The sequence below is a fragment of the Melospiza melodia genome, chromosome 3 (genome assembly GCF_035770615.1).
Source record: "Melospiza melodia melodia isolate bMelMel2 chromosome 3, bMelMel2.pri, whole genome shotgun sequence".
NCBI lineage: Eukaryota > Metazoa > Chordata > Aves > Passeriformes > Passerellidae > Melospiza > Melospiza melodia.
The window spans coordinates 105,109,810-105,137,172 of NC_086196.1; the positions used below are offsets into that span (position 1 = coordinate 105,109,810).

The 27,363-nt window shown below is 41.6% G+C and overlaps 1 protein-coding gene across 2 annotated transcripts in view; it reads right to left on the reverse strand.

Moving 5' to 3' along the window:
* The window catches only part of FBXO11 (F-box protein 11), a 70,259-nt gene extending 43,298 nt beyond the window's left edge, over positions 1–26,961 (reverse strand). The window contains exon 1 of one of the 2 annotated variants that reach the window (XM_063152463.1): positions 26,626–26,961. In XM_063152463.1, coding sequence (XP_063008533.1) covers positions 26,626–26,740 — 115 coding nt within the window. In that variant the 5' untranslated portion in view covers positions 26,741–26,961. The remainder of the gene's footprint in view (positions 1–26,625) is intronic. The other variant, XM_063152462.1, reaches the window with a different exon arrangement.
* Between the last annotated feature and the right edge of the window lie 402 nt (positions 26,962–27,363).

Genomic DNA, 27,363 nt, shown 5'->3' on the forward strand with positions numbered 1-27,363 from the left:
GTCTCAAAGGTCATCTCCCTCTCTGGCTGGAATACAGCAACTTTCATCTCATTAGAAAAGCACAGCCAGTGAGAACGATAAAAAACACTGAAATAGGTTCAAGCATTGCCACTTGATTCTGACCAAAAATATGTTTCTGATCAATCCTCATGCTTCAACTTCAGGCAGCACTTCAAAGTGCCTGAACAAAGATGTGAAAATGCAATCCTGTGACCACACCCTTGGGGCCTACAAAAAATTCCCAATTCCCATTTTACCAGGAAGCAAAGTGTCTCAGACAGGAAGGAATTACAGATTCTCCAATAGGAACACCAAAGTCCCCAGAAGGTCTAAACAGAGGAATTGTGGAACCAGTCATCGGTACTTAAAAAAAAAGGCAAATAACCCCCACCAAATCACACACACCAAACTAACAAACCATCCAAAAAAATTACCAAACCCAGAGAACTCACTTCCATGAAGTGATGTCAGTCAAATTACTGGACATGAACAGGATGAAAACCAGCCTCCAAAACTCAGGAGGTAAATGTTCTAACAAGCACATATAAAATTAATAAGAGATAAGTTATTTGTGAGGACAGATTATTTCTAATAAGCAGAGAATACCTAACTATGAAGTAGAAGCCTTACCTTCTTTAATTAGACTAAGTCTGGATATTCTTGATACCAATAACTACAGAAAAATAATTAGAAGTTTGTGATTTCCTCTTTGTATTAACTTCTGGCAGCAATTATTTTCAGCCTCACCTCCTTTAGCACTGCTGAACTGAAGGAGAAGCAGGACAGTATTCATTTCTTCTCTAGCTGAGTTTCTGATATCTTTGAAAAAATTTGGGGCAAACCCACAGTCTGTGAATGAGTAGATTCAATGAGAATGCAGAGATTTCACTTAAAGCATCCTCAATTTACACTTCAAGTTTTCTACACTCCATAACTGATCCATTTACAGAAATTTTCTGTGATCCATGGGAAACCAAGAGAAACATGGCTCCTCCTGAAAGAGCAATAAAGCAATTCACAAGTCTCATTATGAATTAACACCACTGCAGCTATTCAAGCATAACCCCTGTAAAACACCATCTCAGGGCACAATCATTTCACCCAATTTTCAGGAAATGAAAGCCTCCCACAGATTTCGCTGTCATGAGCCACATCTGCACAACACTGTTGTAACACAGGCAGAAAAAAACTACATATCTCCTGCTACTAAGTGTAGTAGCAGATTTGGAGATACTTGCCAAGCAAAGCCATCTGCCTCCTGTGGCCCCTCCATGAGAAGTGACTGACATCCATCAATACATTGGCCCAGCTGAAACCTCATTACGTCAAAGAGCAGTTCTGATGAACTGTAGGAAATTCCTGGTTTAGGGCTTCAGAATTAAAAGAACTTCTGCAATGCCTAGCATGACAAGGAAAGGCAGTCATGGATCTGCCTGGCAGTGGCAAAAAGCCTAAGGAAAAAGCCAACTAAGATGAAAGGCCAGACAGCATTTTGTGTGCTGGGTTCCAAGGGGTATAGTCAGTATCATTTCCTCTAAGAAAGAAACAAAAGGAGGAAAGCTATATTAATAATACTTTACAGCTTACTGGGTTTGGCTGTCTTTCTTCCCTTCTGTACCAAGCAAAGCTTCCAAGCTGACCACTATTCTGTGAAGAAGCAGAGAAAGAGCAAACAGTCCAGAGGAAAAAATATGGACCCTGTAACCTTGACAGATAGCTGGGAGGAAAACACACCTTGTGCTAATACTCCTCACAATTTTGGATGTTCAAGAGCATGTCTCTAGAAAAAGACAACTGTGCAAACTGCAAAAGGAAAAAACTATTAATTCTGCTACCTTTTTTGGCTATTTCCCCTTACTATTACACTGATATTCAACAAGCACACTGCATTCTCCTTCTGCCCTAGTACTGCAATCAACACAAATTTGAAATGTCACACCTAAAATGAAAAAAACAAAACCCAAAAGAAACTCCAGCACATACACCCCCCAAAAGAAACCGTGAAATAGCACTATAAGAACACCATAACTAACAACAGTATCCTGAAAACATAAATACATTACACTGGAGAGAAAAAAAAAAATTGAAAATCATTAGTTCCTACCAAATTATTGCTCTTCAATTCACCAAAGAGACCCCTTGTCATATGACAGTTATTTTTAACTTTTCAAGAAATACTATTTAATGAAAATTATATATACATATATGTGTGTGTGTGTTATTATGCCAAAAACATGCACACACAAAAAAAGAAAAGCAAGCATTTCTTAAACTTGAATTAGTCAAAAATATGTTGCATCTAACATATGTCACAGTAAGGCTGAATTTTACAAGCCTAACTGTGGCAAGGTTTTACATGCAGTCTCTCATCTGATCCTCACTCTGAAAACTTCCCCATGACTGCTCCTATTATTCTGTTCCTTAAATTACCAACTCTGAGGTGCCTGTCAAGAGCAGGAAGGCATGGTTCTGTTTAGCTTCAGGGAAATAACTGAGAAAACAAAGTGTGGAACCACAGCAAGTGCCAAGTATCGTCAGGGTGCAGGAGGGAAATACTCATTTGCCAGCATATATGTTATTAAGATGGGCGAAGAAATCTGTCATCAAACTATAAAACACCACTGCAGTAGTCAACATCTGATTCAAAACTAAATTTGTTAAGAGCTACAGTAAAAATAAGAAACTGCTGACAACACCAAAGACTGCAGGACTAAGGGCCTACCTAAACCCAAGCTGCTTTGAGAAAAAGTAAATCCTACACAGAGAATAACTATAATTTTTCAAACCTATTCTGGGTGACAAAGGCTAAATAGCTTTTCTACCAAGTTTTGCTGTATTAATGCATGATTTAAATACAAGTTGGGAGAACAGGATCATCTGTTTTCCACTGCCAACATGTGTTGCAAAACAAACATGAGGAAAGCTGGAAAGAAGGTTTTGTATTATATGTTCAAGGAAATTGCAGCACAGGGAGAACACTCTGTTCCTCCTTGCCCTGTAGACTAAGGATGTCTTAAACACTCCAATCCAGAAGTTACTGCTCTTGGATATCTGGAGAGGAAAAAATAATAAAATTGCATCCTGATTTTATTAGCAAACCAAATGGCATAATTTTGATACATTAATCAACTTTTTACCTTTTTTGTTTGTTTGTTTTCTCTGCCTTTAAATAGGACTTTTTAAAAACCAGGTTTATTTTTACAGACATACACTTCTTTTTTCACTGTGTAAATTCTGCACACATTAAGTTATCCAGCCCATTCCACAGCACTGCATGAGCAACCACCCCTCAACACTCAGCTGGTTTTAACTTCCCTGTTTTCAACTGCAAGGAAAAACAGGCTGTCAGAGGCTGACTAAAGATGCATCTTTGCCATTAAAAGCAGTATCACGCATGAAATGCTGCATCAATGAACTTCTCAAAGCTTTTTTTAAGTAGCTATTAAATTTGCATTAGTATTTTCTGTTAACACTGTCATTTCACATCATGAGAAGCTGTTAGATATATATATATATATATATATATATATATATATATACTCACATTCAAATTTCAGAAACATGTATTTAATAACAACAACTGATTCTGATACTGATTTTGATTTCTGCTTTTGGTAAAATTTCAGTGACTAAAACACCCACAAACTGTCAAGGTGTGTGGGTGGTGGTAGAGGGCAAAAAATCTGTATTTGGCTGTTAATTATATCTTTTGGTAATTAATTATACTATTTGCAGATACATTTTTCCTGATAAATTCTGAAGTTAAATGTAATGGCTGCAGAATTTAAGAGTTTCCAGAATGAGACTTTTTGCAGAGAACACTCTCAAGTTTAAAACCACAGATGATGCCCTGTAAGTGATGAACTATTTTCAATTACTGACAATTTCATTTAAAAATAAATCTAGCTTCTTTTCTTAGTATCTCTCAACTGTTTTTCTTATGGTCCCAATTTGACTAAAGCTCTGTTACATTAAACAATATGGGAATGCCCATCTGAAAAAAAAAAAAGGCCTTATAGGTTCCTCCTTGCCAAAAGTAGATGCTTATTACTTCCATTTTAAATTTATTCTTAACAACATTAAGAAGAAATAAAGTTCAAGCAGGCAGAGTAAGCTTAGTCACCTGAGGGCAAGCATAGGTCACAAAATGGAAAGAAACTACTAATTTTTTTGGTTTTGTCAAAATTGTCCAGAAATACTGACAGTTTTCAACAGGGCTGTTTTTCTTCTTCCACAGTCTTTTTATGTCTGGTCTTTTTGTATACTTAGAGCAGAATCCTGAACTTTGAATTTCTTAAACAGGTCCTCCTCACACACCTGAACTCCCATTTTTAGTTTCCCAAATTCTGGATATTTAGACAGAAGGGGGGTTTTGCCATTTATTCTGTTTCCATTTTGAAGGTCTGAGCCACCACACCTCCTGCAAATTTGTTATACCCCAGTATGGTAAATTTCTAACCAAAAAAGTGTTTTTAAATCATGTGCATTAACTGTAAAAGGTGTTTGAACACATGCAGCAAAAAGCAATAGGGAAACAGCATGGTTGAAGAAAGCCCAGTAACAGCCCCTTCCATGCAGACTCTCACACCCCTCACTACACACAGTAATCCTGTGTTGTGAGCCACTGAAAGACACTGAAACAGCCACCAAAAAATAAACCCTATGCTAAAAGGCCACAAGGAGCTAAAGAAGTTTTAAGAGGAATGTTTTTTCTCACTATGCCAAAAAATCAAAGATAATCTAGAAGTTGCACATTAAGATGGTCAGTTTTCTCTTTTCATGTCTCCACAGTTCTGTCATTACCCACTGACCTCAGATGTTTTCTCTCAGATATCTACACCAAGCAGTGTATTTACAGACCAGGGCACTCTGGAGAGTCAGTGGACAAAACACATGCAGAAAAAAGCAGAATAAATAAACTTCTTTTCTGGTTATTTTACCTACATTTCCCAATTATTTTTTATTCAAAGAAAGATTTTTTTTAAAATTGAAAGACTGATTAGAAAGTATTTAAAGATGTCAAGATGTGGCCTGACAGCTGCCCCATGGTGAGGTTCCCCTTCATGCCTTGACTATTGCTGACTATCCTGTCACCTCCACATCCCCAAGGAGCCTACACAGTTTGATCTTGTCCCTTTCAATAATTTTTAGTGTTGATGAGAAGTTAAACATGTACAAAAAAATGTAGCTTTGTGTGTACACAGAGCTGTCAAGGCAATCTTTTGGAGCCAAATTTGATATATACACAAAAACACAGTGTGAGAGAAGAGTCAGAGGTGTGCAGACCTGATACAGCTCTGAACACACTGATCCACCAGAACACAAAATACCCCTTGTTCAGCCAAACTAATTTTACTTAGTGCATCAACAGACTACATGAGTCACAATACCTTGGTTGAGGAGGGCTGCCATTTCACAGTACTAATTTATTGTGGTTTTTAGGTCATCTGCCTATATCCTTAAAAAGCTGCAGGTATAAAGAGTATTAACATTAAGAAGGAACATCGTATTACAAACAAGACAGATGGCCAACAAACCTCCAGATAAGTTCTGTATGACAAATAATCTTACAGATAATTATCTCTTCTGCAGGACAAACTGCTCAAATATTAAAACTAAAAACAAAGACTTGCTTGGCCAAAGCACTAAAGAAGTTCACAGAGTTTAAAGCTGTACACAAATAAGGTGAAAAAGCATTAAAGCACTGGAAATACATCAGAAAAAGATTTCCATAAGGAGACTTTTTTTCTTTTTTTGACTGTGAGGGTGACTAAGCAGCAGCACAGGTTGCCTGGAGTTTGTGGAGTCTCCAGACTATGTGAGCCCTCTCCAAGATGGCCATGGCTTTGTTCATGTGGCAAAGGCAGAAGGCACCATTGGAGAACAATTCAATCACTGCTTGGCTCCAGCATTCTCATCAGGTAAATGTTCTCCCACTCCTGCTTAACACCTGAAGTATTTACTCTTCAGATTCCAGAAGGCCTCACCATTTTCCTTCACTTGTGCTCCAATCCAACTGTTTTGCTATAAAACATATGTATTATTTCAGCAGCTCAGAAACCTCAGCTCATTTTAATTCTGCTGAGCACTCCACACTTCTAAAAATCCCAGACATGGTGACATTAGGACAGGAATACAGACCTTAGTATTTTCGACCATTCACATGTAAAACTACACTGCTACATAAATGTGGATATTTTCCACACCAGTGTTACTATGTTAAGTTGTCAAATAATCTGTATCAGAATGTATTTTGTCAGCAAAAAAAATCTATTATGAAGAAATACTATGTTAAATTAAATCAAAGCATCCTCAGCACAGCAATTTAAAGATTTGATTAGAAGTGCTAAAATATAACTTGTTAAAGTAAAAGAAACCGTGTCCTTCTCTTAGATTTCCATAATACACACATTACATCATTCCTTCCCAACTGTCAGACTCAGTTTCATTTCATCATCACCCTGGTCCAAAGATTTGAGTGCAGAAAAACACCAGTGCTGTGCATTTTGACCCAGAGTTAGGCTGTAAAACATCCCAGGGCCCTTCTGTACACTTGACCAGGCAAGTGGAACATCACCAAGTCTTTATCCATTTGTTTTTAAATAAACAGTGTTTTTGTAAAGGGACAGCAACTGATAAAATATTAGTAACAAAAAGCTGTTTTAGAGAAACAGCAACGTTTCTGTGAAGTTGAATGCTGATGATTAACTGATAGAAACATCCTTCCTTTTCAATTTCTTTAATTATATGTACAGAAAAAAATTGTAAGAGGTCAGTCTCAAAGCCAATGTACAGAAATTGTAAAGATGAGGACTCAAGCTGCTTTTCTCCTCACCTTTCCACATTAAAGACCCAAAGGTAATGAGGTATTAGTGTTTACCTGGAAGACCAGCATGAAGTAAACAAACCCCTGCCTGACTGTGTGATCTTGTTTACACTGCTCAAACGTGGTTATAACCAAAATAAAAGCTTTGATTACAGAGCTACAGGAGAAGATTAATCCCTTACTGCTAGAGCTGACAAAGAAGGGAAGACAAACTCCAAGACACCCACCATACCTTTGTCTAAAAAGAGAATGAAGATTTCAAAATCTGCACTGCTAGGGTGGCAGCAGAGCAGGGGTAACCCCCAGGTCTGTTCAGAAGTGAAGCCGCCCAGGCACAGTGAGCTGAGCAGAGGCCATGGCAGGAACCCCTGGGCTGTGCCTGCTGGGCTCTCCCGAGGCTCAGAAAGGACTCTGGGCTCTCTGCAGCAAGCTACACTCCCTTCCTGCTCCTCCTCTCCCCACCTCAGCCTCTTCCAGTCACTTCTGCTCACACCAGGAGGAATGACATACAAGCACCACCCACTTAAGGGTGACCTTCAAGATAGTGTCTACCCCCACCCCCAGGTCTTTCACCTGGAATGAGGTAATACTTACACTATTACTGTGCACCACCTTTGACAGTCCTGTGAATGTCACTGGTACAGAAAGAATGGTTGATCTCTGTCTCCATATTATTAAGCTCTCAGCAGTTACAAAAATAAAATTAAAAAGAAAACTCAAGAAGTGCTACTGTGCCAATTCAAGGTTTCAAGGACCTTTGCAGCTGTAAATTGAAGTATGCTAGAACACATGCTGGCTGAACACGCTGAAAAACTCACCTGCTAGACAAGATCACACCAGCTAGAAAGTCAGAGTATTAATATATTCTACCTCCTACACCTTCACTCTAAATTACTGTCAATTTGCTAAAAGCAAAGCCACACACAATCACTCTCCCTTACAAAGTATGTTCCCAAACTAATGAATCTACAGGCTGCACTAAGATGGTTATATAACATCAGCAAATTGAATTTATTTTCCAGGCCCTATTTTCTGTCAGTCTTTGTAATCATCACCTCAGTTTCAGCTTCCTTCATCAAATCATCCTGTCACAGTTTCACCTCTTCTGAATTTACCAATCTGACACACCTGCAAACTACTCAATTGTTCCACTGTTATTAATGCACAGGAGCACCTGAAGACTCAGCCAAGTCAGTCACTTTAAACACTTAGGGCAGAGGGGAAAAAACTCAAACTTACCCTGAAGAGATCATGGACACAGCTGCAAGCAAGGCCAGAACAGGAGAAAGTAAGGGAACACAGGCACAGTGAGTTTGTTTTCACACAGGCTTAGACTGATGTGTTGACTGTGCAGTGCTTTGGGGTTACATGAACAACACTCACATCTCTTTCCCTGCTGGTTTGCTTGCAGCCATTCCTTCTCCTAATTGATAATCTGGGATGAGATGATGGCACATTGTTTAAGAACTCAGCACTCACAAACTTGCTTGGAACTGCTGGAGCCAAACCAGAGCTGGCTGCTGCCATCTTGGCACGCTCTGCCTGATTCATCAGTTAAAGGATTAACATCTTTAAAAGTAGGTGGGGAGGCTTTAAAAGACATTGCTGCTCATATTCTTTCACCTGCTGCTTCTTTCAGACATCACTACTGTAAAGCAAGGGTAGAAAAATATTTTCCATGAACTCATTTGAATTTAAATATTACTGAAAATTATTGTGAAAACAAAGGAGAATCTAGTGAACCACTTTCCAATGTTTGATCTGAATTACTTTACCTTGTGTTAGCACTTATGAGGAGATCAATTCAGTACCAAAAGTCCTTAATTCCATTAATCACACTTATCCCACATTTTTCTTTACTGAACTGGACAACTACACAGTCACACTCATTACTGTGCAGCTGAAATTTTCATAGAGTAGCCACCTCCTCCCTCCAACCCAAAGCTACCAAAATCATCTCAGTGCCACTCCCGTGCTTCTGAAGCACCACTCCCAAAAGGGCTTTGGGCAGCAGTTAAACTGGGGAAGAAAACACACATCTCATGGAGTCTATACTCCCAGCTAAGGGCTGGAGAAGTGGGCATTATCCAAACCCTGTGAATCCAAAAGCTTGCAGCCAGCACAGCTAGAAGGCAGGTAACAGAGAAATACACCTTGAAGAACTCCTGTCACTGCACAGGAGCTGCTTGACAATATTTTCTTCTTTAGATGTCAGAGCATATGCCACCACTGATGACTAACAAGTAAGGAACACAAAGAAATTTTGGTGCATCAGTCAAACCATGGTTGAAAAACTATGAGGCCTGACATCAAATCAGGCTGCTATCTTTGAAGTGTAGCACTTAACAGTCAGTGAATTATTTCATGCCAGTGCTGTGTGCATTTCTGATACTGGCACAAGATGAGAAACAGGCCAGTGACTGAACTATGGTGGAAATAATTTTTACTTCCATATGATAGACAATAGACACTCATGGATGGATGCACTGCACTATCTACAGTGATATTCTGGGAAAATATTACGGCAGTTGGAATGTCCAGTTATAACCAGAAATCAACAAGTAAACAAAGCTGAGGCACCACAGTAGAGATGACCTTCCCTCAACAGATGCCTCTCATTTGCCACATGTAGAAAAATATTTCCAGAAAAACATATTCTATTTTATATCTCAGACTCTCAAAAGGACTCACAGGAGGTCCTGTCTTTGGTGGAGGCAAAGTTCAAGATTCTTGTCACATAGCAAGAGCTACACATGTCTGCATACATATGCTAGCTAATTAAAAACAAAATAAGAACCAACCTTAAATTCTTAGAAGAATCAAGAGTCAGAACCACTTCATTCTGCTCCTGTCTTTTCACATTTCCTGTATAATTTAATCCTGGAGAACTGCAGTGCTTCAGGGAACACAGGTCAATGCCAATAATTCAGCACCAATCTAGTACTAAACATCACTTCTAAACACAAGAGGTTTTGTATTGACTACCTAGCATCTTTACCTTGAAGAGAGCCTCTGAAGTGTCTAAGTGTTCCTAGAGGAAAACCTTGCATGCAAAGCATCTACAGGCTGATGATCCTGTCTTTACACAGCCACTCCACAGACCAACACCTACCATGGGACAGCAAGATCATAGATGCAAACTCAGAACAACAAATCACAGTGAGGTTCAAATCCTGCACATGTAGAATGTGCAAGACACTGTCCATTTGCAAGCACAAAAAGCCCCCCATTACACAACTACATTTATGTAGTCTGTCAGATTTGAAGTGCCAGCACAGACACAAGCAGATTCAGCATCACTAGAGACTCAAAAGAAAAAGAATCCTTTGTGAGTTGTTCTTAAATCACGAGCATTCAAAACATTTCTAGCAAGTGAAATATATTTTGTGCACTCAACTTCAAGTATGCCACAAGGGTCATGAACACAGTTAAAACCAGCCTACTAAATAAATGGGTATTTTCCCTCACTGAACTAAAACATACAATACTTGTCAAATATTAATTATACTGCATCAAGTACAGCATTCTTACATCTCTGTTCTAGAGGCAAAACTGGGGTATTCTCCACATTCTAATATATATCAAAGACAGTTTATAAGTGCATTGAGCTTTGCCATGTTCCCCTTGTATTTTGGTTGTGCCCATGGAGTATTAGTCATCTTTGTTATATTCATGCTCAACATAGCTAAAAAATTGTCTTAAGATGTATTCTAAGCAACTGTCAGATTTAATTTTTGACATGTTTATTCTCAAACTATGGCTAATTTAACAAACAAACTGTTCATATTCTATAGGTTGAATGAATAAACTTATACAAAAATGGTACTGTATTTATTCACATGTAATTTTATGATTGTTTTACACAAAGTATGTATTTTAAGAATGATTCTTTAAAATACTGCATTATGTCTCACCATTCTGAATTTAATCAAGAAGTTACCTACAGCAACCTTTATTTATTTTCCTCCACATATACCACCATCCATCCTACATCCAGATGCTGTAAATATGGTGGGTTGGGTTCACTTTCTGAGGTTTAGTTGATTACTGAGGCTTCGTTCACAGCTTCACAAACCAGTATTTTGGTAGGAACAAATGCTGCTTCTGAGAACTTTTACCTTCACTGACATGGGCAATCTAGCAATCCATACTCCTCAAAAAACAGAGGCAATCTCCAGGAGAACAGTCCACAAGCAGCTCCAGGCAATGCCTCCAGGCAAGAGGCTGGTGGCTCCTATAAGCAACATACACCTGCTCCTTTAATTAAATATACAGAGAAGTAAGTTGTGCAGGACCAGATTGAGCCCTGGTAGAAATACAGTGCACAGAAATAGCAAATTAGATACTTTCTGATCAAGTGCACTAGTCAAATGCAGTTATCAGAATGAAAAAATATTAAACATTTATAACAACCTAAGCTGAGAGAGTAAAAGTCATATTTAGAGCACAGGCTAGATTTGTTACCAGGCAGTAAACTGCTGAATGCATGTAATTAAGGACACAAAATCAGTATTATGCTAACAACACTTTAAGAGCAGCACTTAGGTGGAAAGACTAAAACCATCTTTCACAGCAGATGAGTCTTCTGCATTCCAAGGGCAAGAACCATCTCTGCTATCCATAATGCCATCTATTAGGCAGAAAATGTCCCTGGGAACAAAGTGAAAAGCTATGAAATAACAGGTTCTGAAAAATTTTTTAATGACATTTCACACTTGAGAACCAGAGCCTTCAAATTTAAGAAGAACAATAAAAGAAGTCATGTGCATCTCAAAATCAAAACCCAGTTTGGCTATTTCAGTTTACATTTTAAGCCAAAAGTAAACCCTTTTTAAAATATTTTATGTTCTTCAGGAAACAAATGGAAAAGGAGAGAAGATTTCCCGTAATGAAAAGTTATCAGCTGTGGCTGAAGTCCTGAAAACCTTCAGCTATGACAGTGTTGGGAAGAAAATCTTAAAAAGGGAAAACTTCTAGAACAATCACAGGAATAAAACTGTCAACAACACAAGTGGCAAAAAGACCTGGTTTGTGCCTGTAGTGGACAAATAGAGAGGTGCAATCATCTTCACTACAGAGCAGTTCAAAATTAGTTTTCATTTTTTATAAAGCCAAACCTTATTGTCAACTTGTCTCACTGTAAACACAGAAGATCTCTGGTTTCCCAGCATAGAACAGACTTGAGATATAAAGGAGGGACCAGGTCCCACCACCACATTCCTCCCCACTCGGTCACAAATGACACTGGAGGCACATATGCATTAAAACACAAGTTAAAAACACTTTAAAAATACTAATAGCAGGAGTCTCCCCTGTAATGGGACAGGCTCAGACAGGAGGTCCCTACATGAAGTTGTCTCTGGTGTGTTCCTACTGGGGAGCATGGTGCCCAAGGAAAGATCAAAAGCAAGGCAACTAAGTCATGGACTTGAACATCTCAAAATACAGACAGTATCAGTCAAGTTCCTTATCAGAAATAATTACACTGGAAGTAATTGTTAAAGTGTCACTGAACTTCATTTTGCCAGTACAAATGAGTACAATATTTTGTCAGTGCCCTTTCTGGACAGTTGTAACATTTTATTCCAAGTTATTACAGCTTTATTTTTTAAATCAACTTTGAAAAGTACAGAGAACTAAATATAAAATTTCCTGAAAATCTGAAGCAATTATTAAAGTCAAATGTTTCCACCACATGTACAAGAAAAAAAAAATTGCTTTCCCCTAGCAAACAACATAATTTAGTGGGACAGATATAAGAAAAATTTGAATTCCAGACTGTTCTCTGAGCTACATGTAGCAATGAGGGGATGTCTCAGACATGTTCTATTGCACATTCATAACCCTAACAGCCTGGAAGCCCTACCATTTACTCCTAGACATGATTGTGAAAGGCACAATCAACAATGTGACAGATTCTGAGACCAAACTATGGATTCATGCCAGAGCAATGCATGGTGCACATATTCCCTTTAAAAATCTCTGGCCCAATGGATGGAGAAGTGGACAGAAGTGGACAGAGCACCCATATGCCAGGTACCATCTTTATAAAGGTCCTTTCAGGGCAGCCAGTAGCAGGTTCAAGTTGGAGCAGAACATCATCTGTAGCAGTCCAGATTACCTCTGAGCAGCAGGAATCCATTATTTAAATTCTGTTGCTTCCTAGCCTCTCCCCCCAGCACATCAGAGGGCTGCGGGCATGACCAAGTTACAGCAGGTAAAGCCAAGGTAAATGCTGAACTTGCTAAGAGTTTCCAAAATCACTAAACCATTAACTCATGCCTAGTCTTGAAAAAACAAAAGAGCCAACCACCAAACAAAAAGAGAGGGAGCAGTACTTCCCTTTCTGATAAAAATATTCAAAGCTTTTCAAATTAAAAGCCATATACTGTTTAATGGCCAACTGCAGTGTTTTCTCCAACTACTTATTTTCCCAACCATTACCTTTTATAAACTCACAGTTTTCCTCAGATAAAATGTTACCAATGTTTTTTTCTCTTTCTGTCACAGCAATGTGCTAATCTGATCAATACCATTAGGAGTTCCCACATCACTACTCAGAGCCTATGCTGAAGTTCCTCAAGAACCAGAGCAAAATCTCAGAGTTTAAATCTTCCACATGAGCTGCAGGTCATCTCTCAATGCACTTCCTTTGCTATTTGTGCTTTCCCAACGTCACACTGCATTTTAGTACAAATGTGTCATTTTCTTGTGCCATACATATGGTTCAGTGCACCCACAGGCACACCTATGGCTTCACAAGTGTCACAATGTTGTATCTCAAAAGCACAAAAAAAGAGTCTATAAGGACACAGTGTGCAAGTAATAAGAACATTATTTATTCTCACAGAAATGCCCACTGTTCCTCTTGGGATTTTTTTAAACTTAATTGCACAAACAGTTAAAACAAGCCTAACTCTCTGCCTTACCCACAAATAAGGGCTTTGACTGACACACACTGGCAAATAAAGAAAAAAAAAAAAAGTCTGCCAGGCAAAGCAAGCCTCACCCCTGCCAGCTGCCCCTTAGAATGTAAGTTGGTGCCCCAATGACAGATGGCCATACAGCTCACGTGGCACTGCAAGAGCAGCTCCAGTTTTCAGCCCAGCATAATTAAGCCAACCAACTGCAACTCCCCTTTACCTTCATATGCTGCCCTGACAGATTTAAGCACCACCACAGCCATATCCTGAGCCATTCAGTGATCCCTGCCTTGAACAAGGATCAGCTGGGAGCACAGAACAAAGGGCAACTGAGACAACAACTCCCAGCACACCCATCCAGATTTTAGCCTGGGACAAGATGAGCACTAACAAGTCCAGAAAGAAAACAGGTATTGTGTACTAAGAGACACCACATGGTTCACAACTGGAGTACGACCACAGGAACCCAAGGACATCACATTCAATTGTGTGCTTTGCCACAGATGTGGTTCCATGATAAAGATAAAACAATTCAAGTGTATAATACTGCCAGAAAGAAGGGTGCAGACCTTTTCCCACCAGCTCCCACACACAGTGGGAGTGACTGTACAGGTACACAGTCATTAAAACAAAGGAAGGAAGAAGCAAATCACTGAGAAAATCCCTTCTGGTAGCCATTTGCAATCACACTGCTTAAAATATCAGTGAAACTGTGCCTACAGACTTCCCTGGTGACTTTGGGCAAGCTCTGCCGTTTCCTCATGCTTTCGTTTCCCAGTGCTGATGTCAGAACAATGGCACATCAGAACATCCCAGGTGTGCAATGACAGCACAGACTCCACTGAAGGCCTGCAACACACACAAGCTCTGCAATACAAATATCCAAATTAGTAAAACAAAGGGGATCCTTTACCAGCAGCTGAAATTACTCTAGGCAATCACTAGTGGCAGAATAACAGATATTTCCCCATGTTTATTGCAATTCCAACACAAGACCTTCAGGCAGAAGGGAAGGATTAAAGTTGAGTGCACTGATTAGTATTCTTTTTACATCACTGAATGCTTGAACAGCTCTTTCCCAAGTAAATTCTGAGCATATACAAGAGTAAGGATTTCTGTGAAAAGATCAGTAAGTCAGGAACCTTCTGGACTAGAAACTGCTCATTAGCCTTACTCCACCCACTGCAGGGCAGTTACTAGAAACACTAAAAGAGGAAACAAAGAACCACTGAATTTGTCCTCTCACTTTAAAAATTAAATATGCACGCATGCATGCAAATCCACTCTTAAAAGAAATTCTTATTTAATTTAAACTCTTAAGGTCAATAAGTCTACTACAGTGATTGTCACTAAGAAATTTTATCTAGATGGGGAGATTTTTGCCAGCTGGGTTTGCAGAATGGGATACTTAAGAATTGTCTCTATATCTATAGTGAAAAATACCTGACAGAGGGGAGAAAGAGGCAAGGCTTGGGAGGAAATATATCACTTCTCTGTTTTACTAAAAAAAAAGCAGGTTGATTTTTGGTTTTAACTAAGAAAAAAACTCAACACAAGCAGGATAACACATTCTTAAACCCTGCTCTTCTGATGCCTTTGCCCTTTCTCAAACCATACACAGATTTCAAAAGCTAGACCAATTAAAATTCATTTTCTGTAATGTACTTGGCTATTTCTGTAGTACTTTTAAATTTGGGGAAAAGACAAAATATGTCCCAGAAATCTTAAGAAAATCTTAAAAAGGCTCCAGCAGTTACCCCAGCCACCATAATGCACACAGCATTTATATCAATGCAAAACAATCTTTCTGCCAACATGTTACAAGAAATAAATCTTAGTTAATGTTTAATACTCAGTATATATACATAATTTTACTGACTACATCTGCAGCAAAACATCATAAAGATAATAAGAAAAAGAAATTGTCCATTTCACTATTTAAAATTTGCTCATTATGAAAGTGGTAATTATTTCTACCATGCAGCAAGTGACATAAAGAGTTGAAAATTTCTGCCTTTCACAGCCATTACAGCACCACTTCACCAGACTACCTGGTTGCTAATAGTGGTAGCCCAGAGCAATGCTCAGGGCCAAGGCTGCTGATAGGAAAGAAACATTAGGATAACAACTGAAGTGTATTTAGTCTGAAAAATCACTGTGCCCAACTCACTACGATTCAGGGAATGTTCTTGATGCCACACAACTGTGCAACATTTCTAGATCTTACACACAAAAATGTCCTGGCAGCTTCTTGCACTCTCTGATACTGAAATTAATGAAAAACTAGGCACTCAGTCTGCTGGGATTTACCCAAGAACATGGCAATGAATCCACTCTCAGCACCAATGGATAACAGGTATTGTTTGGCAGGCCTTTGAAAAAGAGGAGTTAAAAATTATGCTTTTTCCACACACAACCTCCTTTTATTTTCCACTGTATTAATCAGCATACGAGCAACCCACAAGAGAGAAAACTCAAAGCTTCTGTTTCTAAAAAAAGTTATCCAGAAAAATACAGGCTGAAAAATTAATGAATTTTTGAAATGAATTAATGAAAACTGATCTTGAACTGGAACACCACATACTATTGAAACTGAAATTTTAAAATAAAAATTTGTTTGAAACCGATTTTCTGTTGTCTCTCTTTTCCCCACATTTTTACAAATTTACAGGTTTCAATTTTAGTATGATCAATACATTTTCTGTTAAACTTACATATTAAATTTAGGTTGTCTGTAACCGAAAAATCAAAATAATTTCACCTCCTCTTTCTTTTCTGACATTTAAAAAACAGTTTTAGAGGGGATGGGGCTGTTAGTAAACATTATTTCCTGTTTAAAGTTAACAAGCTCAGAGGTTCAAGCATTATTTAGACAAAATGGGAGATCCAACAGCACACTGACAAGTACTGTGATGAACTGATCTCCAGAACTGAGCTTCATTAGACAGACACCCACTGAACCTACTGGGATATGCCTTTTTCAGTTACTGAAACCTTTCAAACCAAGGTAAAATTTGACAACGACTAACAACCATACTGATGCTGTCAAGTGTATCAGCAGATTATTGATCACAAGCTGCTGATCAATGAGAAGATATTTGGCAAGATATGAAAGGTTCTAAACTTGTTATCAAAGGCCACTTGAAGTTGCTCAGGTATCACCCATTATCACAATCACACCCATTCCTCTTCTAGTCATCCTGACAGCAGCAGTAGCCCAAAGCACTGATCCTCTCTCCTCCCACTGATGCCTGGCTGGCCCAACAACTCTTGTGCTGAAGGAGGTTCTCTCAACACCAATCCAAGGCACGTACCTTAGAGGCTCAATTATTGTACAGCTTTAGGGAGACTTAAAAATGGAACCAGAGGAAGCTCCAAATGGATCTTAATACAAGAGGGAAATTAGAAATTGAACTTAAATCATTTTTAAGGTCTCTTCCAACCCAAACCAGCGTGTTGTTCCATGAAAAGCAATTGTTCTGGGATGTAAAAACCACTACACACCCTCATACAAGGCAATTGCCCCAGACCTTTGCTCTTCCAGGGTCATAACAGACAGAGCTCAGCTACCTCTTGTCCCCACCCATGGTCTCATCCTGGACAGCTGCAGCCAACACAGGCCCAAACAGAGCAAACAAAACTTCAGAGCAATTGGTTTATTTTGAATAACTGCTCTTCGAAGACTGTGCATGAATGTCCAAGGACATGGTCACAGATCCTACCACCTGCAGAGAAAGGTGAGGCATCACACCTTGACAAGGATTAATGTAACAACCATCTAAGGGCTGTAGTCCTTGGTCAAGACAGCAACAACTGAAGGAAATGGCAAACATTAATTTGAGCAACCACTACACACAATTTACATTGATGACCCGACAGCATTTGGGTCACCTTTCTGGGCTCCTGCTTTCCCAACTGTCAGGAAAGGCTTATTTAGACAAAGCATTCAATTCTGTCCTCAGCTCATAGAAACAATGACTAAAATCTGAAGTTTTCCCATGCTTCTGCAGCATAATGTTCTTTGTAAAGGTATGCTGACAAACTTAACTTTCCAAAGGTATGCTGATAAACTCCCCAACTATTTATTTCTCACAGGACTACAACAAGTCTGCACCAAGGCTTACGTCTCAAATTCCAATTAAAGAAGAAATTTACACATTTCCTCTGACTTTTCTAAGTACAAGAAGCTTGGGAACTGTAAATTTTACCCAATTATCTCCTAGAAAAAAACATTTATTGACCAAATAAGAAAGAAAAAATAGGAAGGATACTTTATATACACACAGGATCAGTAATGCAGTAATTAAGTAAAGAGATTAATCTGTGTAAGAAGAGGAAATGGAACAGATTCAAGAGACAGTTCTGAGTTTCTCTGGGAGCCTTAAGAATTCACTAAGGCAGCAAGAGAGGATGGCAGTATCACACTACTGAAGAATATTTTCCCATAAACATTTAAGTAGTATTTTAGATTTTTAACAATTATTGATGAACCAGACTGGACAGGATTTGCTGTTGCAAAATCAAATTTCAAATAAGAACTAGGCACTAAAAAGAAAATCAATTGTTTTACCTTTCATGTCATTTCAGATCAAATTTAAGTGCCATTTGAAGCAAATGGGAATTTTTCAGTTAGCTGGGATTTCAATAGGCTTTGAATGAGAACATCGAAAATTGTTACTGCAGTGTTAGAATTATTTCAATTACCAAGCATCATCTGAGAGAAATCAAGGTAAAATGTACTTCTTCAAAAACAAGAAAGAAGTATACCAAGATACTGTGAAATAAACAACTTGTTTCATGTTTATAAATGCAATAATAAAGCTTTGTATGTTCTGCTAAAGGAGAACACACCTGGCAATTGTAACATCTGACTGGTTTTCAGGATAGCATCTTTGTAGGATTTATTTCTTCAGCAAGGTATGGCCTCAAAACCACAACAACACAGGAAATTGGTGAAGTCCTCATCCTGCTGTTCTACAGCCAAACTATCTGAGAGACAGAAACTGCAATATTGTTTTAGCCAGGGCTCTTCAGCAGGTCTAACAATCCACATGGAGAAGGGAGTGCCTTGCAAGAGCATAATGAAAGAGGGTCAAGCTAACTCAAATTACCTTCCATTTGCCACAGGCTAAGAGCATACACATGAACAATTACTGTGAATCAGACACCCCAGATCAGCTGACACATGGTAACCTGTCATCCTACAATACCTATCCAAACACAAAGATAGCTTGAAATGTAGACCTGCTGTAGAGCTACAGCTCACCCCTATTCAGAAAGCAAGACACTAAACCCTGGAACCTTTGCTTCTGGAGGCATAAGATGAAAACAAGCAACAGAAGAGAAGGCACAGATGAGAGCCCTTAAGGTAAACAGGCTGTTTCCAAATACTACAAACTGGGATTACCAAAAGGAAACAGTTACTGTAACATGACCTATTAATGCTAACCAGCCCTTCAGTATAAAACCATACACACAGTGTGATGACCATGAGACTGCAAATTCAGCTCTTCTGCTGGTGTGGACAGTGGTTATTTAAAGTAAGTACAGGAATTTCAAGTACAGTTGTTGATTTGGCCTTGTTGCCATGTAGTGGCAATTCAAAGTAGGACAAAATCCAAGCTTTTGTTTTCCAATCTCATTCTCAGGAGTGCTCATCTCTCCATGCTGTGTGTACCTACCAAGCTCAATGCAGTCAGTCAGAACAGAAAAAGTGAGGGAAAGCTCTATAGGCTCTACCAGCACTAGACTGGCACTCACATGGTACAGCTGAATCAGATTTTTGGAACACAGAACTGGTTGTGCAAGAAGATAAACACCACTATTATTTTGATACAGGAATACCAGAGATATCCGGTATGTATGGGAAGCATATCTCCACAGGCTTCTGTGGAACAACCTACACAGAGCCAAGGTACAGCACTCAACAGAAACAAACCCAGGAGCCTGAGTGACAAGGTTTCCAGGCAGAGCTCAACTATGCAGCAGTTTGAGCTCCCAGAACAAAGCAGTGCCTGAACTCTCACATATAAGACATCAGAGGGACCTGACAAACCTGGCAACGGAATGGAAACTGCAGGTTTCTGTTACAAGGAACAGAAGGTTTCATTGTATGTCCCACAGCACAGAGCCCCAGCAGCACTGCACAGCCCCTCTCAAACACAGCACTGGCACCAGGCACTGGGGCAGCCTCCAGCCCCACAGCACAGCCAAGCTGATCCAGGGGTGACCTGGGAGGGAAGGGCCAGTCCCACTGATGGGCAGGTCTCTTACCCAGCCCTGCAGGGAGAGAGCTCCAACAGCTAAAGCAGCAGGGAACTACTCCCAGTGTTTTGGAGGCTTGGTTTCTGTGGTGATATGGTTCAGGGAGCTAAGGGTGACAAAGCAAGGCAAAGGCTGAGCATCAAGTTAGAAGCAGGAGAACCAGGACAACCTCTTTCTCTAACAAACAGGCTCTACCATTACTTAGCTCTCTTGGAAAAATGCAAGAAAAGGAAATCTCTCAGAGGAGAGCAAAAAAATAGTCCCCAAAAGCCTACTGAAAGAACTCCGGGTTTTATAAGTGCTCATTGCCTGTTTAGCCTAGCTTCTACCCACAAATGAATAATAATTTTAAGAACAGGGAATTCCTGATTTTTATAATCAGGAAAACTGTTATTGAGAGGAACCACAATAACTACTATTCAGGCTATCTTTTATGAAGGATTTCAGATTCATATATTTTAATCACCTCAAAAAAAGTTAATTAAACTTTCTAACAGGAAGTACAAGGCACATAATAGAGGATGCCTCTAGAGCATCTTCTTTACTTAGGAACCCACATCTAGAACTCATTCTTTTCTTCTACAAAAATTTAAAAACAATAATATACTACAAAAGCAAAATTCTGATACTCTGTAATTTCACTGCATGCTTTTAATTTGCTCTCTTTCCCTTCCCCCTCCTTGGCCCCCATTTCACAAGAACTGCAGGACTCTGACTAAAAGCTAGATTATATTTAGATACTACAGCTTAGTATCATGAGCAAGAATCACCAAGTTTTAATCCCCTTCCAATCCAAGTGCTGAATGCAGAAACATCACACAAGTAAGAAACAGAAAGAAATACCTAATAATCCGAAACCATGAAAAGATTAGGCAATGACAAATTCAACTGACAAACCTTCCATTTTCTCAATTCCTGTTAGTTCAGTCAGTTCACCTCTGCTTCTTTTTTTACCCATATGTTGTGCAGCTCTGGGTTAATTTTCCTATTGCATCTGTTGCAATGTGTAAGACTAAATACCTTTAATCACTAATCAATGCAACTTAAAAACCTTACAGAAGCACACTACCTCCTCCTCCTAGCAGACCAAAGAGCTTCGAGGCAAGGCCTGCAAGAGGAAGTTTAAGTGTTGCCACAGGTGATGCACGTTAACAACGCACCTGGTGCATCCTCCTTCCAATTACCCAGGGACCCAGAGGAGAGCGTGGGCCAGAGCTGCCCTGGCTGCAGTGGCAGCCCTGGGACGCCCCTCTGTGTGTGTGTGTGTCTGTCTCTGTCTGTGTGTCTGTGTGCTCAGTGTGCTGAGCCAACACCCAGCCCAGCAGTGGCTCTGCACATTCAGCACGGGCGAGGCACACGGGGCTCACACGCTGCTGAGGGAGCTGCCATGGAAGCAGGCTGCCAGCCTGACCCTCCCAGGCAGCTGCTGGCCTGACACAGCCTTCCTAGGCCTCCACTTCCCTGCATATGCATCAAAGCCTCACATCCAGTGCATGGAATGTTTATTTATGCTCAACAAATGAGATGCTTCATGCCTGCACACCTGCAGTAAAAGCCTGACATACACTGCAAGCTTTGGTCTACTCTGCAGCTGTGATTGTCCCAGGAAGCACCAGAGCAAGGAGGGGGGGCACAGAGCATAACCTTCCCCCAAAGCACAAAGATATAATAAAACAGACCCATGGAGGAGGCTTCATTATCTCTTAAATCACTGGGCTCCAAGTTTTTGTCACACAGAAAGTAAAAAAAGATTTGGTATTTCTGGGAAACTATAACTGATGTTAATGTTAATAGATTGACTAAAATATACCATGACTATAGGCAATGAACACTACTGTGTATGCCAAGAACAAATACACTTGATTTTGATCTCTCCAACTGAAATAGAAAGCTTTAGCATAGGTTTAGGCACTTGTCCTATATGAAGGACAACAAAGGTACACAGATACTCCTTTGTACTCCTAATTCAGAATGAGGCTTTGGGAAACAGAAATTGTACTTGAAGAACCAAGTTTATAGGCTCCAAACTTTTATCTGTAAGGTAGACTTTGGAAACTTTTCATTGCAAAACCAAGAATTTTATTTCCATATCTTTTCCCAGCCCATGACTCACTTTCAAGAAATAAGAGAAAAGCCTTAACTAGATTTCTTTCCATGTGGAGCAACTGATGCCTGACTTGACTTCTTGCCTTAAGGGATGACCCTACAAAAACTGAAACCCATTTAGATGCTTTGATGCAAGTCTGTGCACTTGCTTCAGAATAAGAATAATTTAATTCAGCTACTGTTACTGCCCTGCACTCACCAAATAAGCCTTTAGCACATTCTAAAAAAAAAAACCCATATATATTAATGCACGTGCTTTCACACACACACTTGAAACAGAGCCAAATAAAGACTCCTTACCTTTCCTAAGATATTTATCTCAATATTACAAAATTCAAACGTTGTGAGCAAGAACTCTACTGGAGTTTAGTTTCTACATGTCTGTCTTACACAGCCTGACCCACTCTTTTTCCCAGTCCGTCAAGCCCTCGTGTCCCCTATAAGACAAATGACTAATTCAATTACCTTGTGTGCTGACAGGCCAGCTGGTTGCTGCTTCTTGGCATGGGTAGAAGAGGGTGAGTTATAAATGTCTTTCCCTCATTGTCTTCATCCTCTGCCCAGCCACAAAACTTAACTTCACACCCCTTTGTCAACTTTGGTTTAAATGAGCTAACAAGTTCAGAAGTTGCAGAGTGACACACAGACTGTATGGGTGTCTCTATCTTGTTTTCACTGCAAAATAGATTGGGGCTAGGAGGGGAAGCAAACTTGCAAGGTAGGTTTACAGCACGCACGTATTAAATTCGCCTCAGCTCCAAAAGTATTGACCCAGCTTAACCCGATCTAAAATGGAGCTGCCACAGTCCCACCACACCCACAGGCGTTCAGTGTTCTCCCTTCCCTGTAGCAGCACTCGTGCCAAAAATCAACCTGGGAAAAGAAAAAGGCAGTTAGCATTTGGTGCAGGCAGCTCAGAGCCAGCCCCTGCCGTGTCACATGGACACCGGCAGCAGGAACAGCAGCACCGTGGCAGATGCAGCTGGGGACTTATCAGCACACAGGAGCCCAGCCTAAGAGCACTTAATTCTGGACATGCAGCTCAGAACCTCATTAGCACTGTAGCCAATGATGTGCTGGTCTTACACAGGCACATATGCACTAATGGAGTTATTATTTTGAGAAGAACTGAAACAAAAAAAAATATGCATATGATAGCTCTGAGGTTGACAATTTCAGCTGCATTCTGGACAAGATCTTTTCGTCTTTTAAAATAACTGATAACCTTGTCTTCTTCCTAGCAAAACTAGCCAAACCTATGCAATCAAGGAAGAAAAAAACAGCACTATAAGCAAACATGGGAATATTTAATCATAAACATTACCGAGTGCAGATTTCCTTTTGGGTAGACCTTTGTCCTAAAGAAAATAAAAGGGCACATCTATTCTGTATCATTCATGCAGAATAGCAAAACCACTGAAGAAACCACTGGTAACCCCACTGGTGACTGGGGAGAGATCAGGAGGGAGAAGGCAGAACAGAAGTGCCATGGTGCAGCCAGAGTGGCTAACTTAGATGGAGGGAGGTGTGAACAGCAGAGCATAAGGCAAAACATCTTGGGAAGTGCATCCTGATGACATCTTATCTTGGCTGAACAACACAGGGAGTCTGGGGGAGAAAACATTTTTATCTGCAACTATTTATGATCTCCCTTCCCCACTAATCAGAACACAGGGACACAGGTATTGTTCATCAATGTATATTATAGACAGCGTGGTTACATATTCATTAGATTTGTTCCTACTACACACATAAAATGAAAATTACTTCAGTATAAAGAACAGCTTTGTATGATTTTTAAATTCTTATAAGGAGCCTTTGAGGAAGGATTTTTAGAAAAGTATTTTTTCTCAGTGGTCTCTTTATTAACAATAGGCATCATAACTTGATTTTAACCCAGCAGTGAACATGTAACAGCTGTTACTCAGTTGTAAAACACTGTCTACTTACACAGCATTAAATAATAAATAAAGCTCAAGACCTACTACATGTTTTACTAAGCAATTTAATGATATGAAACAAGAAGTTCCAAAGATTAACTGTGAGCTGTATTATCAACTCTGTCCCATGATATCTGTGCCTATAAGCACAGAGCTGTAATATGAAGGAGGAAAGAAATTAACAGTAACAAAAAATAATTTTTGTTCAGTCATAGCTGCACTCACAGTATCCAGTAAGAGGGTTTTATTAACAAATTTAAATCTGAATTCAATAGAAACCCTTTCCTAATAATTTATACTGATTCTTTTGTACAGCCTTTTTTAGGATGACCTACATTGCTTGGGAATAAAGGTGAAAAAAGTCAACACTGATTTGCATGGCACAGTCTAACCCCAGCATATTGGCTTTTAATTTAGTAGCATTATTCATCAGCCTTTACTGCAATAGCCCTGCACAAAGCCATCAAAGTCACAGGTAAAACTGAAATTACCTTCCAGATATGGTGGATCAGACCTTGCAAATCCTGAGGCAGAACAGAAACTGCACTAGAGACACCCCCAAATGCAGATGAAACACTAATGACAAAAAACCTTAATGCTGTTGATACATTTTTAGCCAAGTGAGACCTAGCACAACTGACCTTCAAAAATGCAAGGAAAAAGCTAGCAGTGATCCACATGGAACGGTAATTTCCACAAGCCATGGAATTTGATTTTGTTATAATTTCATCACCACTGAGTGGTCAACCATGTGAACCAGAAGAACAATGTGGAAAAAAAAAATAGGTGAGTCCAGAGTTCCAGAAATGTCAGAGCAATACAAATACACTGCAGCCTCACATTTTAATGGAGAAAGTTTCTGCTTGTATCTTTACCAAATTAGTAACATATGAACAGTGGCAGTCCAATGTAAAACTGAATAATCACTGCATTTAATCCATAAGCACATCATTCTGGATGCCTTTTATAAGTTGTATTTTCATCTGTTTAAAAGGTAAAGTAAGCCATGGGGTTGAAAAAATGCCTATATTCTGCATATGGAACATCGACGATGAAAACCTTCAGTGCATGTCTTTGAGAGGAAATTTTTTTTGTTGTTGTTGTTTTGCTTTATTTTCTGTGTTGTTGTTTTTCTTTTAAAGGTCAGTATACCAGAGAAGTCATTTTAATCATATAATTACTGAAGATTTTGGAAGGTTTACACAAGACCCATAATTGGGCATAAGACATCACATCCTCTGGTTATATACACAGCAATCTGGTCTGGGTAACATTCTTTGCTCTGACCAATGTGTGCGAGGGGGGGCGGGGGAAGGAAGGGGAGGGAGGGGAGGGAGAGGAATGGAGAATTAAAAATACTTCCTCAGATTAAATTTTCTTTACTTCATTTACTTAAAATGTTCTGGTTGCAGAAAATGCACCAAAATATTTATCGCGACGCATCTCCGTAGTTAAAACACCTTGTTCTCAATGCGATATCCTAGATATTCAAACAAAAGACATTCAGCTGACAATGAAGCTTTTTTTCTTTTTTTTTTAATTTTAAAAAGGCATTTGTACACCTAAGACCGCACCACGGATCAGTCTTCTTTATCATGCCGGAGTTGTGACAGGTAATGCATAAAAAATTAAAATCCAATCCACCAGATAAGACATGCAAAATGTCTCCTCCAATCCCACCCCCATCTCGCCTTCAAAAAAAAAAAAAAAAAAGCAAAAAAAAAAGGCAAAAAAAAAAAAGCCCAGCCACCAGCAGCCCTGCACATTCGGAGCACAGGCACAGCGGCACCCCCAGAGCCACCACTGGGGCGACAGCGCCAGGCCCGAGGGGCCGCCACCCCCGAGCCCCCCCGCAGCCCGCTCCGGGCTCCATGAGGGGCCAATCCCACCTCGCCGCTTCCTCATGCCCTCACACAATGGTGCTTTCCCCCGCTAGCTCCCAATTGTCAACATTTTCTCGCTAGGCCCCGGCCGGGCAGGGCCGGGCTGCGGGCGGCCCGAGCCCCCGCTCCGCTCGGGGGCGGCGGGGGCGGCGTGCCCGGGGGGGATCAATGGCCGATGGGCCGCGGCCCCCCCGCCGGCGCTGGAGCCGGAGCCCGAACTGCGCAGCAGGCGCGGCGCAGCGGGCCCGGCCCGGCGGAGCCTCGGCCAGACCCGGGGCCGCCGCCCCCGGACACCATTTCGGGGAAGGTGCCGCCGAGAGCGGCCCGACACCGTCGCCTCCCCCCGCCCCGCAGCCCCCCGGGCGCTCTTCCCCCCGCGGCCCTCGGGGCCAGGCCCGCCGCTCCCCGCGGGGAGGCTCCGGTGTTCCCGGGGGGAGAGGGCGGCTCGCCCGCTCGCCGTCCCCGGGGACGGGGCGGGGGCTCGGGGGGGTGTCCTGTCCCGAGGGGCCGCGGGCGATCCGCTCCCCCCTCTCCGGCCCGGGAAGGGGCCGAGCCCCCGCCTCCCCCCGAGCCGGGGCAGAGCCCGAGCCAAACAAAGCGCGGCCTGAGCGGGAGCCAAGGGTGAAGCAGCCTGGGCTTTTCCTGCCGGTCCCCGCGCAGGGCGGGCCCCGAGCCCGGCTTACCCCGATCCCCGGCGGCGGCGGCGGCGGCGTTGTTCCTCTCCTGCTGCTGCTGCTGCACCGGGCGCGGCCTGGACACTCGCCTGGGTCTCCTGTTGGCGGCTCGGACCGAGTTCATTTGCCGGCTCGTGTGGGCGGCGGGAGGGGAGGGGGGGAATCCTCCGGCAACCGGTGCCTCGGCGGGGACGGGGGCGCTCGGAGGGAGCCCCGGGGCGGCCGCCTCGCAGGCGCGGGCAGCAGGGAAGGGCGGGGGGGAAATCTCCGGGCGCGGGTCCCGCCGCCGCTGCCGGCTCGCTCGAAGGCAAAGGAGCCGCCGGTTCTCTCAGCGCTGCTGTGGGGGACGATGGCGCCGCGCCCCCCCCGTCCCGGCCCCCGGCGATCCCGCGGTCCTGCCCGGCTCAGGCCCGTCGCTGCTCCGTGGCAGGAGGAGCCATTGACACCGCCAGGGACGCGCTCGCGAGCGGGCGGCCGTTGGGCGGCCGCGCTCCGCCAATCGGCGCGCCCCACACAAACGGCCGGCGCCGGCGCGGCCAATGGGCGCTGCCGTACTATCTGTGCGCGGGTTGGGGAGGGGCGGGCGGGCGGCACGGCGCGGGGTGGGGCGGCGCGGTGCCTATAAAAGGCCGGGGCCGCGCGTGTGGGGCGGCAATGGCGGCGCCCGGGCCCGGCTGTGGCCGCGGCGGCGCCCGTGAGGATCCGGCGCGGAAGCCGGGCCCGGGGCGGCCCGGAATCCACCGGCAG